General features: G+C 45.0%; 1 protein-coding gene across 1 annotated transcript in view; it reads left to right on the top strand.

Annotated features, from left to right (window-relative positions):
* Positions 1–295: 295 nt before the first annotated feature.
* LOC118790522 (PDZ domain-containing protein 7-like) overlaps positions 296–17549 on the top strand; it is a 28550-nt gene continuing 11296 nt past the window's right edge. Inside the window, exons 1-11 of the mRNA XM_036547461.1 lie at positions 296–473; positions 977–1114; positions 3404–3578; positions 5259–5435; positions 5673–5820; positions 7575–7635; positions 9080–9546; positions 10466–10679; positions 12001–12116; positions 16105–16196; positions 17188–17279. Of these exons, the coding sequence (XP_036403354.1) occupies positions 296–473; positions 977–1114; positions 3404–3578; positions 5259–5435; positions 5673–5820; positions 7575–7635; positions 9080–9546; positions 10466–10679; positions 12001–12116; positions 16105–16196; positions 17188–17279 (1858 nt within the window). The remainder of the gene's footprint in view (positions 474–976; positions 1115–3403; positions 3579–5258; positions 5436–5672; positions 5821–7574; positions 7636–9079; positions 9547–10465; positions 10680–12000; positions 12117–16104; positions 16197–17187; positions 17280–17549) is intronic.

Genomic DNA, 17549 nt, shown 5'->3' with positions numbered 1-17549 from the left:
CAATTCCCCACAAGCTCCAAACCCACATCACTAGAACCCCAGCCTCAGTCACTAAGTGTAAGATCCGTACTGACAGAGCTTCAGTCCGACACTTACATCTCCAGAGCCACAGCCTGGAAACCCATTTTACCTAAACCCCAACCTCCGGACAGCAAGCAATTCTTGTAGCTCCACACTTCCCAACCCCTGTCTGTAGTCACTTGGGGTGCTTGAGCCCCACGCCCCGAGATTCTGTCCTAAAGCCCCGGTTGCAAAGAGCCTACTTGATGATTGGCAGAGAGGGGGGCCAGCTGCCATGGCTCGCCCGTCTGACTCAGCACACAGGGAGATGACCAACGGGGCGCACCCTGGTGGCCAGGCTGTGGGGGTGCACTCCGCCACACGCTACTTGCTGAAGAAGCAGCAGCGGCAGCGCGGCCCCCGTTCCTCTTCACCCATGGGCAGGGTCATCCTCATCAACTCACCCGTGGACGGTAAGGGGCTGCTGCACCGCACCGCCTGCCAACTGGGGCAGCTTAGCCACTTAGAATGCGGCGCCAGGACTGAGATGAGACCCAGTAATACAAGAAGCCCATTTCCAATTAGTGTTAGCTCCCTGACTGCAGTCTGGTATGAGAATAATATTCTGGTCTCCATTTCCTTTAAGCTGTAATATTTTTCCACTATGTATGTTTATATTTACATTTACATTGAGGCAGTTCACAGACACTCTCATCTGGTGTGATTCACAAAAGGTAAGCTAGAAGAGGGCATAGTCAGACCACTGAACAACAGCACAACAGTAGACAGCACGTTCAACAATCATATTATATACAATCTCAAGTATTACCAAACTCGTGTCATAATATCGGGTGCGGTGATCACAAAGCACAAGTCTGCACACCGCACTGCTCTAAGGACTGCTGCTTTATGTACTGCGGCACTTTTATTGTTGTAACAAACCGTGTGGTTTCCTCCTCCACGGCGCCCCCTGTAGGTGGCGATGACAGCGAGGACATTCACACTATCACAGTGGACAAGAGCAGGGACGGCCATCTGGGCTTCAGTGTGCGGGGGGGCTCGGAGCACGGCCTCAGCATCTTCGTCAGCAAGGTGGAGGACAACAGTGCGGCAGGTAAGCGTGAAGGAGAGGCACAGCGCAGAGGCCGTGCAACCCACATGAACAATGGTGCTGGTGTCAAAATGAAATTATGCTCACCTTTTATTACTGAAAGAGGCCCATCAGAGAGCACTGTGTTACAGATTAATGCTGTCAGCATTCCCCGGGGTACGAAATTGGAGAACCATGTTTCTGGAGTCTAGATCTCCTTTATCTCTCAAAAGTGTTGATTTTCAAATATCTCAAAGAATATGATCAGCTAGCATTATTTGTGCTTAATAATTGATGATGATGATGATGACGACGATAATGCAGTTTTTTACAATCATTTCCACGTGTCTCAGTACCGTGTCCGCTTTTTCAAAACAATTAACACACTCACCTTATCAGTAGACTATGTGAACAACAAAATGCATTCAATCACCACTTCTTCCGAAATTCATGAATACCTCTCTCAGTCAATGTTCATCACCAGCAAAATTCTGTACAACTACAGCAAATTTTGCAGACATTTAGATACCCTGTTCAAAACAGTTAACTTTCAGTTCAAAACCTAGCAAAATTTAGATCACTGTAGATGTAGATATGCTGCATTCTGACAGACAAATGAAACTATACACTTGAAATAAGACAGATTATTCTGATTTTAGCCGAAAGTTTACTCAGTTTTTTGTTTGCAGCCTTGTTACCATCTATATGAAAGTCATATTTGCATTTAAATGTGCATGTATATAGGCAGAATATAGATGTAGCTGTCGCTGAAGAGATTTTTCCACTATTACTGCTGTATATGTAAGTCATGGGCTATCAGTGAGAGAAAGTGACCCAAGAATGCAACTACAGTAAGTATCCCACACTCAATAGTGGTATCTACATTATTGTGATAGGCAAAAAAACAGATCAAAAAGTTTGTTCTTGGTGTCATGATAGCTGCTTGGCTTCAAATATTTATGGGGCATGGGGGAGTGTAGGGGTGGATAAGATATGCTAAAGATTTTTTCTTAAGGTTCAAGGCAAGGGAGAATGTTTCAGTAAATGTGAAATTCATAATTCATATTCATAATTCATTCATTAATTTGACCCAAAATACAGAGGACACCATGAATCAGCATTAGGGCTACAGCAGACTTCATGTGCTGTTGTTTTATTTACTGTACTAGAAATGAAAAGCATCTGCAGACTTTTTGTTGTACTATAGTATACCTCAGAAATTGTAGCGTAGCATTTCTGATTTATTTGTTTGGTATTACAATGTGTACTGTAAACTTTACTTTTTTGCAATGCAGCACTAATCTATGCAAAAATAGAGGATATGGCAACACATAATATATGCATTTTGCAATGCTTCAAGTTGTTTCTGGTTTTTAGTCCATTGTATTTTGAGTGACAAAGTAGTCTTGCTGGGAGAGAGCATTTGCTATAGTTATGACAGCACAAGTCACTTTTGGGTGAATTATGAAGTGTTTTGGTGGTTGTTAGTGCATTTTGCATGAAAGATTAACTAATATGCTCATATCCATGGTTGTCAAGCACACTATGTACACTGTGTACACTGGTATTGACCTAAGTGTGAAAACGGTTGTAAAAAACTGTAATAATTGATGATGGAAGGAGGAAGGATTTGGACTGAGTGAGAACAAGAAGCATCTGTGGCAACCTAAATCAAATGTTCTGTATCAAATGGTATAGAACATCTGAGCATCTGTGTGCATGTGTATGTATGCATCCCCATGTGTGCATGTGTATATGTGTCCCCATACATGTGTATATGTATGCATGTGTGTTTGTGTGTGTGACTCTGTTTGTGTGTGTGTGACCCCCTGTGTGTGTGTGTGTGTGTGTGAGTCTGAGCTGTGTGTGTGTGTGTGTGTGTGATTCTGTGCCGTGTGTGTGTGGCTGTGTGATTTTGTACTGTGTGTGTGTGTGTGTGTGTGTGTGTGTGTCTGTGTGATTCTGTGCCATGTGTGTGTGACCCCGTGTGTGTGTCTGTGTGATTCTGTGCCATGTGTGTGTGTGTGTCTGTGTGTATTACCCTGTGTGTGTGTGTGTGTGTGACCCTGTGTGTGTGCGTGTGTGTGTGGCTGTGTGATTTTGTACCGTGTGTGTGTGTGTGTGTGTGTGTGTGTGTGTGTGTGTGTGTGTGATTTTGTGCCCTGTTTGTGTGACCCTGTGTGTGTGTGTGTGTCTGTGTGATTTTGTACCATGTGTGTAACCCTGTGTGTGTGTATGTCTGTGTGTGTGTGTGTCTGTGTGATTCTGTTCCATGTGTGTGTGACCCTGTGTGTGTGTGTGTGTCTCGAACAGAGCAGGCGGGGCTGTGTGTGGGGGATAAGCTGGTGGAGGTGAACGGAGTCAGTCTGGAGAGCATCACCATGAGCAGCGCAGTGAAGGTCCTGACGGGCAACAACCGACTGCGCATGGTGGTGCGGCGCGTGGGCAAGGTGCCCGGCATCCGCTACTCCAAGGAGAAGACCACCTGGTGAGCCCAGCCCCCTCCACAGCACAAGAGCCTAAGCAAACCCCCTTGCAGTGGCTCTGAGACTCAGCTTGTTTAATGGATGGATTTTCTATGTACATATAACCCTGCATTCATACCACCACACCAATAGTTTCAGAAAAACATTCAGGATAATCAGATAACTTGTCAGCCTTGGAACCCGGTTTACAGCTCTTCTGCACGGATGGGAACTTTCTTAATTACCTTGCCTAATGATGCAACAGCTGAAGTATTAGTTCTAGGCCTCTATTAACTAATCGACAGCAAAGGGGAAATGGGAAGGAATAGGGTGTGTGTATCTGCACGCTCATGTGTGCACATGTGTCTCTATGTGTGTTAATATGTGCATGCCATTTTGCACTTTGGATGTGTTATTTCATAGGGTGTGAATCTATCAGTGGAGGCTGGTGAGCTGGAAACAGGGGAGGCTGAATCATTACCTTTAAATCTATCATTACTTTCAACCTGTTCCCCTTTATCCTCCTTGATTGACAATAAAACAAATAATTCACAGAGTAATTGACACCAATGCGTAAATAGAGTAAATGATTATGCTCGCGAAACAGCGCAGATTGTCTGTAGTTTGCGCACTATTGCGAAAGCTACAGCATGAGGTTGTTTAATTAACAAGGATGGCAATTTGAACAATTAAGTGGCAAGTAATTCCAAAGCGTTCTCTTAAATGTTTCACATTATAGCTTTCTTGTGTTACAAAATTCAAATTACAAAACAGAGCTAAATTTAGTTAGATCGATTTAAATTACTGAGAATAAACTTTTAGGCTAGGTTGAGTGCAATGACCAATAACGTTTAGAACACAGACCTCACAACAGCTGTGATGTGTGTCATGAGCATTTAATGTAATTTAAATCGATAAATGCCATCCTTGTTAATTAAACTATCTCACGTTGTAGCTTTCGCAAGCACACAAACTACAGACAATCTGCGCTGTTTCACGAGCATAATCATTTACTCTATTTACGCGATTGGTGTCAATTATTCTGTGAATTATTTGTTTTATTTTTAATCAAGGAGGATAAAGTGGAACAGGTTGAAAGTAATGATAGATTTAAAGGTAATGTTTCAGCCTCCCCTGTTTCCAGCTCACCAGCTGCCACTGGTATCTATATATGTATGCTATGTTATTTTGCAGGGTGTGTATTTATGTGGAGGTATTATTTCTCATGGTGTGTTATTTGGCAGGATGTGTTTATGTGTGTGTGTGTTTATGTGTGTGTTTTTTGGCATGGTGTGTCTATATGTCTGTTCTTTCTCAGCATGTGTGTATATGGGTGCGTTAATGTGTGTGTGTGTGCTAATTGGCAGGTTGTGTGTATGTGTGTTTGTTTATATGTGTGTGTGCTATTGGGCAGGGTGCATGTATATGTTGTTGAGTATATACTGTATATACATTCGGCAGGGTGTGTATGTGTCTATGTGTTCCTTTTCAGGGTGTGTGCATATGGGTGTGTTTATCTGTGTGTGTCATTTCACGGGGTGTGTGTACATGGGTGTATGTGTGTGTGCTGTTTGGCAGGGTGTGTATATATGTGTGTATATGTGTACGTGCTATTCGGCAGGGTGTGTTTATACTGTAACTGTGTGCACTTCAGCAGGGTGTGTGTATGTGTGTATATACTGTATCTGTGTGATATTTGGCAGGGTGGACCTGATCCACCGCAGGATGGTGGTGGAGGAGAGCGGCCGCACCCCCTCGGAGGCCAGCTCAAATGGGGCCCTGCGGAGAATTGTGCACCTCTACACCACCTCTGATGACTACTGCCTGGGCTTCAACATCCGTGGGGGCAAAGAGTTTGGCCTGGGCATCTATGTCTCCAAGTGCGTGTGCGAGACCTGCATAGCCTTTTTTTCTGGGGGTTGTTTAGAAGAGAGAGAATTTCTCTCATAGCTCTCACTGTCTGAATATGAAACGCAACTAAAATCAACAAGCTCCCCCATTCACAATTGGTTGTCAGTGAGAGTAAGGTTGAGCATGAGAGCATGGTTGTTACTGATGCGTTTGGCCAGTCACTGGTATGCTGTGCACTGTTTCCACTTGCTGTATTTCTGGGTCAGGCTGGACCCGGGTGGGCTGGCAGAGCAGAACGGCATTAAGATGGGGGACCAGATCCTGGCAGCCAATGGGGTCAGCTTTGAGGACATCAGTCACAGCAATGCAGTGGAAGTTCTGAAAAGTCACACCCACATTATGCTGACCATCAAGGTGAGTGGGGCCCCCAACAGCCCCCCAAAAACCTTCACTTTCAGCGGCCCAATAGCAAACACCTCAGTCTCACTGTCACTTTAAACCTTTCAACAGCAAACAGCCCAGCCTCACCATCACTTTCAGTTGCCAAACAAACAAACAGCCTCTTACCTTCATTTTAATCTGTCCAATAGAAACTAATGGAACCTTACCATTACTTTTAACTGTTCAATAGCAAACAGCATGAACTTACTTTTGCTTTCAATTGTTCCACAGCAAACAGCACTACCTCACCTTCACTTTCATCCACCCAATAGCAAACAGCCTGGCCTTGCCTGCAGTTTGACCCCAGTGTTTCAGTACAAGCCTATGCATCTTTCAGACCACAGTTTAGCAGCATTTCCTGGACAAACGGATAAGAAAACAGAGGTTGCCAACCTCTGTTTCCAAATGGGACGACAAATGGTGGTGCTGCTGATTTGTCTCTGAACTGTATTTATTACGTAGTGAAGCAAGGGCATATTTAGCTGTTTGTATGTCATTACCTGTTAGCAGACAGGATCAGCCCATTTATACACAAAAACTGACATGATACTCCAACTGTTTACAAAACAAAAATATTCAAAAACATCATTTCTCGTTCCACTTTTTTTTAAAGCAACATCTTTAGCTTGTTTCCACAGTGTGAGTTGACAAGCAACACGAGCCGAATGACAAGTCCGTGCATCTCTTTTTATTTCTATGAAAGTGGCCATGTGGCAGTGCGTGATTCAGGTAGGATGCGATAATTGGTGCCACAGCACGTTAAACAAGGGGCTGAGTGAGTCCTTGGAGTGGGGCAGTGCAGTGAAATGGACAGCTGGCGTTTAGCCGTGAGCACCCCCTCTCACTTTACCCCCGCGGGGCTCGGGTTCCGCTGGTGAGGAACGGCCAGGAGCAGCGTGCATTATTCACAACGAAGCCGGGGATCAGGTTGTAATCAGGAGAAAGCCTCCTTTTACGCGCTTTTCTTGTCCCGAAACCCCGCCCCTTCCCCCTGCACGGCCAAATCAAATGCAGCCTGGATGGGTTTGAGTTACTCACCATCCCCCTCCCCTGTTTTTGGGTCTTTGTGGTGTTAATGGATGGCTGGGCATGGATGGCTGGGCAGTTGCTCCGGGTGATGCCCCCGTGACCTGACCTGGGCCGCCCTTGTCACCCTGAGTCAGCGCAGGCCACTGGGGAGCCATGAGGGTTATGCCCAGTAGGACTGCCACCTCACAGTAATGCCACAGCATGTGTCCTACTGTGCTCAAGGTCATGCATGTGCTTGCTACATGGGCCAGCTCAGTACCACTCCAGGAACAGCCAGCATGGCTGCTAGTCATGATAAAGCCCTTCATTCATAACATTCAAGGGTATTGAGGCTTTCAAGGCTATTCACAGTACCGCAGGTACAACAAGCTACAGCTGACACAGAAATCATGTACCTCAGTTCCTGACTATGTTCAGGTCAAAGGGCACCTGGCCAGCCAGCATCTGTCCCTGTTAATATGCTCTGTGTCTATGTGTTATCTGATATCTTTATATTTGCTTTCTATGTTGTCAGTCTCTTGGCTTACCTCACAAAATAAAAGTTAAATACAGCTTTTACTTAAAAATAGCTAAATAATGAATACAGCTGAATAAAATGGAAGCAATGAGTCATGCAGTAATGTGTAATGAGGAAACTTGATGCTTGCTATGTGAGTATTATCTGAGATAAACGTGTGTCTTGGTTTTCCTCTCTACAGGAAGCTGGGAGATACCCTGCTTATAAAGAGATGGTGGCGGAGTACAGCTGGCTCAATAAGTGTATGTTCCTCACCTCTCCATCTGCCTTTCATGAAAAAAGTATAATCCTATCTGAAATTCTGCTTTTAGTGATAATATTTTCATCTATCAGGAACCACAACTGATACATTTGCTGTATTTTAAGCCATTTCAACATGTGTATTTTTAAATTAATTACTGATTATTATTTTTCAGGACTGTCATTTAAAATCCCAAAAAAAGTCTTCATATCAGCAGAATGGGGTTATATAATGTCAGTCTCCATGAAGATTAAAGCAGATCACCGACCACATGTCAGTTCTTGTATTTTTTTAGCCTCACATATCCAGTGCTTTCAGTTTAATATGGATGAGTCTAAAAATAGTTGTGGATTAGTCCTTCATACCCAAATTCGGATCAGTAGTCTGGGATTGTGCATGTTCAGGGTTTATTGTCGTTAGCGGTATTTAGGTTACAGTCTGCAGATTGGGAGGAATTGTGGGTATTTTTTTTGCTTGTGATTCATGTAATTCCCTTTTGTACCTGTAGAGGGAGAAAAACGATTCAAACTGGTTCACTCTAACGTTAGCCCACATCATGAATTTATTTGATTTGCAGGGCATAGGTTGCACCTAGGAGAACTGTGTTTGTCTTTATATTATACATTTTATATGTGTTAAAGCATTAATCATTTTAACTTATGTTAAAGAGGAGAGACAAAAATAAAATGCAGACAACCAAAGTCTATGGCATTTAAGAGGACCCTGATAAAAGAATGTTGGGAGACTTGAGGTTAGAGTTAGAGTTTCAGTTGAGTTAGAGTTGTGGGTGGGTGGTGGTTGCTGGATTGTGGGTTGGGAGTCCCAGGAGAAGTGAGTGATGACTGTGAACTATCCCAATGCATCAACCACCCTTGGAAACTGGCAGGGGTTTTGATAACAAGAGGAGGGGGGGTCACAGGGAGTTTAGCATGTCAGTTGTACTCCTGAGTAAAATACTTAACCTCAGTTGCATCAGTAAATACCTCACAGTATAAATGCCTAGCATGTGAAATGTTAAGTTTCCCTGGACACAGGCATCTGCTAAGTAAATAGAGGAATGATCTGCAGGTTCATGGATGTTATTAATTCTGTCAGGAGTATTGGTTGGAGCAGTGCTGTGGTCTGCATTCTCAGTTGTCAGATGTAGCAAACCCCATTGGTTGCCTTGGAGTGCAGTCTTTGCCATATCCTGTGGACTGTGTCGTGGTTGTTGAAATTTATCATAGCACTTCCGTGTTCTGGGTTGCACTAGCTATTACACCACCATGTGTAATAACTAGAACATTGACACATGTTCAGGTGTGGCTTGCATTTCTGTCATGTTTTTGTGTAAGTTGTGTAAGTTGTGTAAGTCGCTCTGGATAAGAGTGTCTGCTAAATGACTAACTGTAAATGGTAATGTAATAACGAGGGCTAGTGTGTGATTGGGTGTCCTCATCTCTTAGTGGCCAATGGCCCACGGCAGTCCTCATCGCAGGGCTCGGACTCCACCTCCTCAGTGTCCTCGCTGTCCTCGGGCACACCCGTCAGCTTGCTCAGCGGCCTGTCGCAGGTGATGCTCCCGCCGCACCTGCCACGCCCACCCTCCTTTGGCTCTGAGATGGTGGACGTCTGCATCTCCACCGAGGACTCTCCCCGCCGCCAGCCGGGCCCTGACTGCACCGCCGAGACCGCCATCCAGACCGACCCACCCCTGGCAGACGCGGACACCAGCCGGACGCTGGGCGCCACCGTCCTGCTCCGTGACACGGCCATCCGGAGCGAGAGCACGGAGAGGGGCGTACAACCACGGGCCAGGGCCTCCTCCATGGTGGGGGACTCTCCCAAAACGGCTGTGCTCATGGCCCTCAGCAAGCCCAGGCGCCCCATTCAGCGGTCGCAGAGCCACATCACTGTGTCAGGTATAACCTGTGTGCTGAAAGCCGGGGTCACTGGTAAACCTGCTCCATGGAGCCTGCCAGAGGATAAAGAGGTTATGTGGGGGTGTGTGTGTTGGGGGGATGGGTTCTGTCTCTTTCTCTCTCTCTCTCTCTCTCTCGTGACTGGCTGAATATCTGCCTCCCTCTAAGCCGCTCTGTGACCCTCTCAGTTTGCCGGTTCACTCAGAGTTCACTGCCGCAGGGGTGTATGTAACTCACTGTACCCGCATAGCTTCAGGATCTGCTCCAAAAACATGTACATCAGTGGCCCCAGTTTTCCCTCAGAGCAAAAGCAGCACTTTTTCCCCTCAGCAGTGAATCACAGCATTTTAAGATTGTTTCTGTGGAACTTGTGCACAAAAATATCCTGACTGGATTTGAATGTGTACCAAGCCACACAAAACTCTATAATATTCCATGTTTTTTGTTCCAGGGTTAACAAATATTTTTCCTTCACATTAAATCAATGCTTATCAATATTGAATTAAAAACTGTATGTTTCTCGTACCTTCTACATCACTTCTAATTACTTTCCATTTCCTCCCTGCTCCTATCAGTATACTATTACTAAGTGCCTTACTTCAACCCAACCAGGTTGGTACAGAGCCATGGAGTCCTTGTTCTCTTTTAGATCTCCTTTCACTGCTTGACTGGATTGGCAATTTGCCTCATTTCTCTGCACAGAGAGCAGAAGTGTGGCCCCATTCTGAGCAATGAGCAACTGAAAGAATTTGTGAGCCAGACATGCGGATGTTTAAAGACATTGGAATTGCTGCATGCAGATCTTGAGTGGCCTGGCTCTGGGTGTGTATAGACTAGTAGTGCTGTAATGAAGCCCAGGTAAGGTGTCTCCTCTCTGAATGAGCTCTGAAGCGATTTGTGATGCAGTCTCTGTCTGTCTCCACCCCAGAGGACAGGAGGAAGAAGAAGAAGCAGAAGGGGAAGGTGGAGGGCGAGGGAAGCACCCTGCAGCGCTCCAAAACCTTCGTCAACCTGCTCTTTCGGAGCGGCCGCAAAAGGGAAGCGTCCCGGGACAGGAGGGAGGGGGACACTGGGGAGGCAGGCAGGGGGCGCTCCAAATCCCCCTCCCACTCCAAATCTCCCTCCCTCTCTGCGGCAGACCAAGGTAAGGGAGACAAGACATACCCAAACCCACATACACGCAAATCTACATATACCCAACCCTGCATACCCCCAAATACACATATACCCAAATGTACATATACTCAGCCCAGCGTACACCACATATAATCAAACATTTGGCCAAATGCACACATATACCCACATATACCCAAATGCACACTTGCACATACAACTAAACCACTAAAACCAACTAAAACCACACACATACACACATACAAACCCCCTTAGATACACATGTACATGCACACATACACATGCACACACACACACACACACACACACACACACACAAATGCGTTTACTAGCACACGCTCAAACCCCCTGACCCCACACACACGCAGACACCACACTCCTGTTCCCAGAGACCCGGCGCTGCTCCAGATCAGCGGCTCGGCGGTGTTCTGATGAGCAGCTGAAAGAATGCATAGAAATCCAGTCCAGGCACAGCACATTAGCACATGAAAAGCCTGAATAATCAGGGCTGAGAGGGGTGTGTGCGGGCTGAGCCACTTGAGTGTTAATTATGCAGTAATTCCTGTGGTGTGGCTCCGAGTTCAGCCCCGCGTGAATTAAGCCCTCTCCACTGACATGTCATAATGAAGTTAAGCAGCAGCCAGCTTTGCCAGGCAAATTCCAGACACAGCCAAGGCATGGTGCACCAAGCTGAAAGTGTTTAAGTTTTTGAGGAATAGACTTATCAGTTTACTTATTGTTTTGTCTGTATTTTGTCCCTGCCAATACAGGCCAAAAGTCTGGAAGCAGAGGCCAGAAAAAGGGTAAATTCATGCATGGATCTGTGGGAAGTGCATGAAAGTGTGGGACTGGGGGGAGTTGGGGGGTGCAAATCTTGGGTCCTGGAGAGCCTGGATATTTGTTCCTTTCTGATCCCATACTGTTTGGAGGCGTTTGGCCCTTCTTCTTGAGCTGAAGAGTAAAGGAACACAAAGAAGCAATCAAAGAAGCATGGCATTGTGGGACCCAGGACCTGAGTTGGGCAGCCCTGGGCTGGAAAGTCGAAGGACTATTGAGTCAAATCCCCAGATTGACTCAATAGCTCTTGGGAATTTCCCAAGCTGTCTCTGTGTTTGCATTATTCCTGTCCTGTCTGTTAGGGCCTCTACCCCCAGCCTCTCACCCCTCCAAAGGTACATTACATTACAGCATCTGCCAGTGAATGAGTCAAAGCCTGCAGTTTATGGGCCTGTCCTGGAGGATAGTCTTTTCACTAAAGCTCATTTCTGTGTCCTCAGGCAAGGAGCGGGGTCGACCCTTCACCCTGCGCAGCTCCAAGGACCTCCAAGCAGGAGGCCGGGACCACAGCTCCTCCTCCGGCCTGGAGATGCTCGACGTGGTGGAGGACATGGCCAGGAAGCTCCTGAGTGAGGAGGAGGTCTCAGCGGTCATGGCACACTGCAGAAGGGTGAGGTTCTCTACCATCCCCTGCAGGCTGAACTAAACTGTCCTCAATGCACAGGAGTGTTTGGACATACCAAGGATGGATATAACACAGCATTGTAAGGTCATTGATTTTTTGCATGCTTGCTACATTCACCTAAACAAGTTAGTGTTCATTTATGTTATTGATTTTTTTCAAGAAAAACAGAAAAAGGTAACTTTCAGAAAATGGACCTGGGTTCTCTTTAATGTCAGTGTATCAAGAAAGAAAATAACTTTAAACAAGCAATTACACCCAACACTTCCCACATGGGTTGAATTGTAGTTGAAGTTCATTATTGTGAGTGAAGAGAATACAATAATTTTGACTTGTAAATGATTTAATCATGCAGTAAAATCAGTAAAAATGTACAGTGCTGTATAGTGACTGACAGTTCCCTATGGTAATGATGGCACCATTGCATTGAAGACCTCTAATTTTCATCAATAGGAGAGGCTATGCACCACAAGCAAAGCTGCTCTGAACCAAAAATAAAATGAACTGATACAGTTCGAATGGGCAGTAATGTCATGAAAGATCAGATGGAGCGCTCTGCATGGACCATCACCCTAAGCCAATCTATGTGTGCAGGCATATCGACACACTGCATGGTCTGGAATACCATGCAAGTGTGTGGGAACTGTGCCATGAATATGTGTGTTTGTGTGTGTGTGGTTCAGTGTATATGTGTGTATTTGTGTGTATGGCTGTGTGTGCATGTGTGTGTGTGACTGTGTGTATTTGTGTGTGTCTGTGTGCATATGTGTGCGTGTGTGTGCACGTGCATGTGTGTGTTTGTATGTGTGTTTGTATGTATGTGTATGCGTGCATGTGTGTGTGTGCATGATCAGCACATGCCTGTAGGTCACACAGCAGGTGGATTGGCTCTGCCGTGTGTGATTAGGATCAAGGGTTCCAAATCACCTGATCCACCCAACGCTGATCTTGCACTTCTCCTCTGCACGGTTGGGATCAACTGTGATCTGAGCCTCCCTGAGGGCTCTGTATGAAAAATTAGGAGTCTACATAATTGCATCATGTAGGATACCAAAGAAATCAGTGCTGAGGACATCAGAAAGGATCTTGTCAAAGCTGGAAAGCGTAGATTGATCAAGTTTTAATATTCTGTAGTATTAAAAGTAGGGTTGTCGAAGTTAACACGATAATAACGCATTAATGCAATCTCACTTTAACGTAGTTTAAAAAATTAGTGCCATTAACGCAGGTCCTGTTTGACCCTATGAATCACCCGTAGTTCAAGCTGCAAATTGAATGCGTGCCACTCTAGCCTTCAAGTGAATCAGATTGTATTAGAAGTCGCTCTATACTTTTTGAATTGGTGAATGATGGAGAAAGGCCTCTTGAATGGGAAGTTCCATTTCAAAACTTTGCCAGACGACCGCTCGACAAAACTAAGGCTGTGTGTAGTTACTGTCAGGCTGAATTTAGTTATCACCGGAGTACATCCAGCCTATGATATCACATGCAAGCCAAGCACACATCTAACACCAACAGCGTTAGCCCTGGTAATATGCGACAGACCATGCTCGACGGTGTTTGGTGGAAAACAATGGATGCGCCAATCTTCAGCAAATTAACAGTAGCAATTACTAAATGGATAGCCATAGCATGTAGGCCGATTTACATAGTGGAAGACGAAGGTCTGCACAACATAATTCGGATTGCGTCCAACGACTTACGAGTCACCCTCGAGAGCCACAGTCGTCACTAGGATACATGAGCTGTATGAAACAGAGAGGGCAAAACTAGCGAAGCAGTTGGAGCTCACAGCGACGGTCACGCTTACTGGTGACTACTGGATATCACTAGGGAATCATAGCTACCTCGGGGTTACAGCCCATTATATTGATGAACAGTGGAAACTGCATTCACATGCTTTGACCGTCATGAAAACAGAGGAGAGGCATCATGCTGAGGCGTGCGCTGAACATTTTAGGGATGCAGCGAAGCAGTGGAACATTGAAAATAAAGTAAGTACACTCAGCACAGATGCACAGCATTCAACGTTCTGTCACAGTGTCTCTGCAGAATAGTGCATTTGACGGTGCGCTTTCCAAATGCCGAAAGGTGGTGGGGCACTTCAAGCACAGTCCACCAAATACTGCAGAACTCGAGAAACAGCAAGTTGCACATGGGATGAAGACTGAGTCACTCGTACAAGAAATGCAGACTAGATGGAACTCCACTCAGATGGTGAAGCGTGTACAAAGAAACCAACAACTACTAAGAGATGCACTAGCCCTACAGAAAACCAATGTTGCCATGCCAACAAAGGCTGAGCTGGAGCTGCAGAAGCTGGAGACATTGCTGGAGCCCTGCAGGTAACCCTCTCCCTCTCCCTCTCTCTCTGGCTGCTAACAAGGGTGAAGCTCATTACTTTCAGTGGCATTGTCAATGCTGAGAGGCTACACAGTGCTAATGTATGCTAATGTAGATTAATTTGTGCCAATGCTTTCAGCTGAGATAAAGGCCAGTTATAGTTGAGCATGACTGCCTCTATTTAATCCTCACGTCCATCTACCTGATGTTCGGTATTGCTTTTCATGTGTGAGTGAATATAAATGTGAATAAGTCTCTCACAATTTAATTGATTTTGATTTGTCTTTTGCAGATACTTTACTGAACTCCTTGGAGGAGAGAGGTTTGTTTCATGTTCAGTGGCGCTGCCTGCTTTATGCCATCTGTCTTGGGTGATGGAGAGTTCAGAGGATGACCCAGCCTACATACTCAAGTTCAAGCAGACCTTCACCACAGACATGGAGAAATGCAAGGACATAACAAACAGTACATGGCTGAAGATTTCCACAGCACTTGACCCAAGGTTTAAGGACCTCAAGTGCCTGCACAGAGCTGAGAGAGCTGAGGTGTGGGCATTGATCGCTGGCATTCTTAAGGAAGAGATGCTTACACAGCAACCAGTGCGAACAGCAACGTCTGAACCTCCACAGATGAAAGCAGCTCTCTTAGTTGCTTCACAGTCTGAATCTAATGAGGAGGAGGACTGTACTGAGAAATGTCTGGATTGCTACAAAGGAGAGCCTGTCATCAGCATGGAGGATTGTCCCCTACAGTGGTGGTCCAAACATGCCAGGGCACACAACAAGCTAGCCTGCCTTGCTTGCAAGTACTTGCAACACCTGCCATATCAGTGCCAGTGCCATATCAGAGAGGTCGTTTTCCCTCTCTGGGCATATTGTGCAGAAGAAGTGAGCTGCCTTGTCATCTGGAAATGTGACCAGACTTGTGTGTCTAAGCAACTGGCTTGGTTGAACAAAATAGAAATAGTGTAAAATTGTGTATTATTCAAAATAATCTGCCATTTCTGCTGTTGCTGTTGAGAAATTAACTGGTCTAACTGGACTAACAGCTTAATTTTGAATTGTGTTCTATTTACAAAATCCTGGTTTTAGAGTAGGTTTTTGTATGGACTTCAGAAAAGTTTTTGAGTGAGATTTATTGAGCATGATTTAGCAATACATAGACGCTGTAGTATGAGACTACATATCTTAAATTTGTGTTATCTGTTTTACAATCTAAACCCAATTTTGTGTTTTCTGTGTTCAGTATTGTGCAGCCCTAGTGTGTGAGTGAATAAAACTCCTTCACAAGTTTTTTTTTTTATTTTCTCTTGTTCCAGTTACCTGAACTTAAGTACATTTGTATGAAGCATATTGTGTCCACTGTTCTTAATATAACCTCATTGCACTTAAAAATCTTTCATTGGGGTAAAATTTCGACAGATAAATTTGTGATTAATCGCAATTAACTACACAAAATCAGTTAACAGCTTTTAATTAGGGCTGTCATTGGTTATGTGTATGAAATATCAACCAGTGCTATCATATCTCTCATCTTGCGATGTCGCCAAGGCACACTCTCTTTGATGCATCTTTGTTTCACTTCCTGTTTTTGCTTCTCTCATCCCCTTTTCTGTCTTCTTCTACTTTTACAGTTTGTGACAGAGCGTGTGGTGGAGGACCTAGTACGCCCCCTGCTGGCCCTCCTGGATAGGCCGGAGAAGCTGCTGCTGCTCCGAGAGATCAGGTGGGGTGATGGAGTGGGATGGAGTGGGACGTAGTTGGGGGGTGGGGGTGGGGGGGGGGGGCGGTGGAGTTCACGCCAGGTCCTGAAACAGAGGGGCAGAACAGCCGGATTACAGCACCACAGGGAATTAACCGCGGGGCTGACCTGGGATCAGTGACCGTGATTAAACTGCAGTGCCGAGGATGTCCTCTTCCCAGAGCTAAAGCAGACGTCTGTCACCAACAGACTGGGACACTGGGTCTGTGAAAACAACTGTCTGATTAAACAATTTCAGAGTCTGATTTAAAAGGCTAGGCAAGGCAAGGTTAATTTAGGGTAGGCTAGCATAACAAATAATCAAATAATATGATTAATTCATATCAAATATGGTTTTCCCTGTTTGTTGGAGGCATATCCTTGGATCTGTGTAGAATACAGGACATCAGCCTAATACGGTGATTAAATATAAATTAAGTTAAATTTCACCAAACAAACCTGCTCTTTAATTAACTAGTTAGGCAGCTGCCACCTTCATTTTAACAAGAATAATCTCTGGAACAGACTTGGTGTGTGCTCTGAGCATCCGGTTGACCTCTCCCCCTTTATTTTTTAGTCATTTTTCCCTCTTGGAAAACCTCACATACATTTCAAGCTTGAATTCCATTCATACATGTGTGTAGTGTACCTGTTAGACTGAATGAGCTACAGATGGGTTTTCTGAGAGAACATCCCAATTGATGTCACCACCTCTCTCTCTCTCTCTCATGCATTCACTCTCTGTCTCTTTCTCTCTCTCTCTCTCTGTAAGAGGGAGTAGGTGCGTAGGGGGAGCAGATGTGGTACTTATGTGTCTTTGTATGCATTTAAAATCTTTAATGATCACTCCTTCTGGATAACCTGTGTCATGTGTCTATTTTTGAAAAAGCCTGAATCTTACATCTCAACTGAAGGTCATACACTCTCTTTCTCCTTCCCTTTCCCTCTCTCTCCCTCCCTGCTGTGCTCACTCCAGAATGCTGATCCACCCCACTGACCTGGGTCGATTTGACAGCATGGTGGTCCCCTTCGAAGTGGAGGCCTACGACATCTTAAAAAGCCGATCTGGTGAATAAGACACTTTTGCAGTCATGCCATGTGCCATTTTAACATGCGCCCAATGCTTCATGAAACATTCCTCAGGAAAGCTTTTGTCTTCCTGAGAATTGAAATAACACATTTTCATTCACAAGCAGGACACAGAGTTTGTAAGTTCCATTTTTTTCTTTCATATAATTAACACTGCACTGGCAGTCACCTGATTTCATGAGCTGCTGTAATTGTTTTGCAAAACAAGGTGCTTGCTTGAAGAAAAGCTAGACACTGTATCTTCAGAAG

Source organism: Megalops cyprinoides, chromosome 15 (genome assembly GCF_013368585.1).
Source record: "Megalops cyprinoides isolate fMegCyp1 chromosome 15, fMegCyp1.pri, whole genome shotgun sequence".
Classification (NCBI taxonomy): domain Eukaryota; kingdom Metazoa; phylum Chordata; class Actinopteri; order Elopiformes; family Megalopidae; genus Megalops; species Megalops cyprinoides.
The sequence above is the reverse complement of the archived record's forward strand: the minus strand, read 5'-3'. Positions and strand labels throughout refer to the sequence as shown.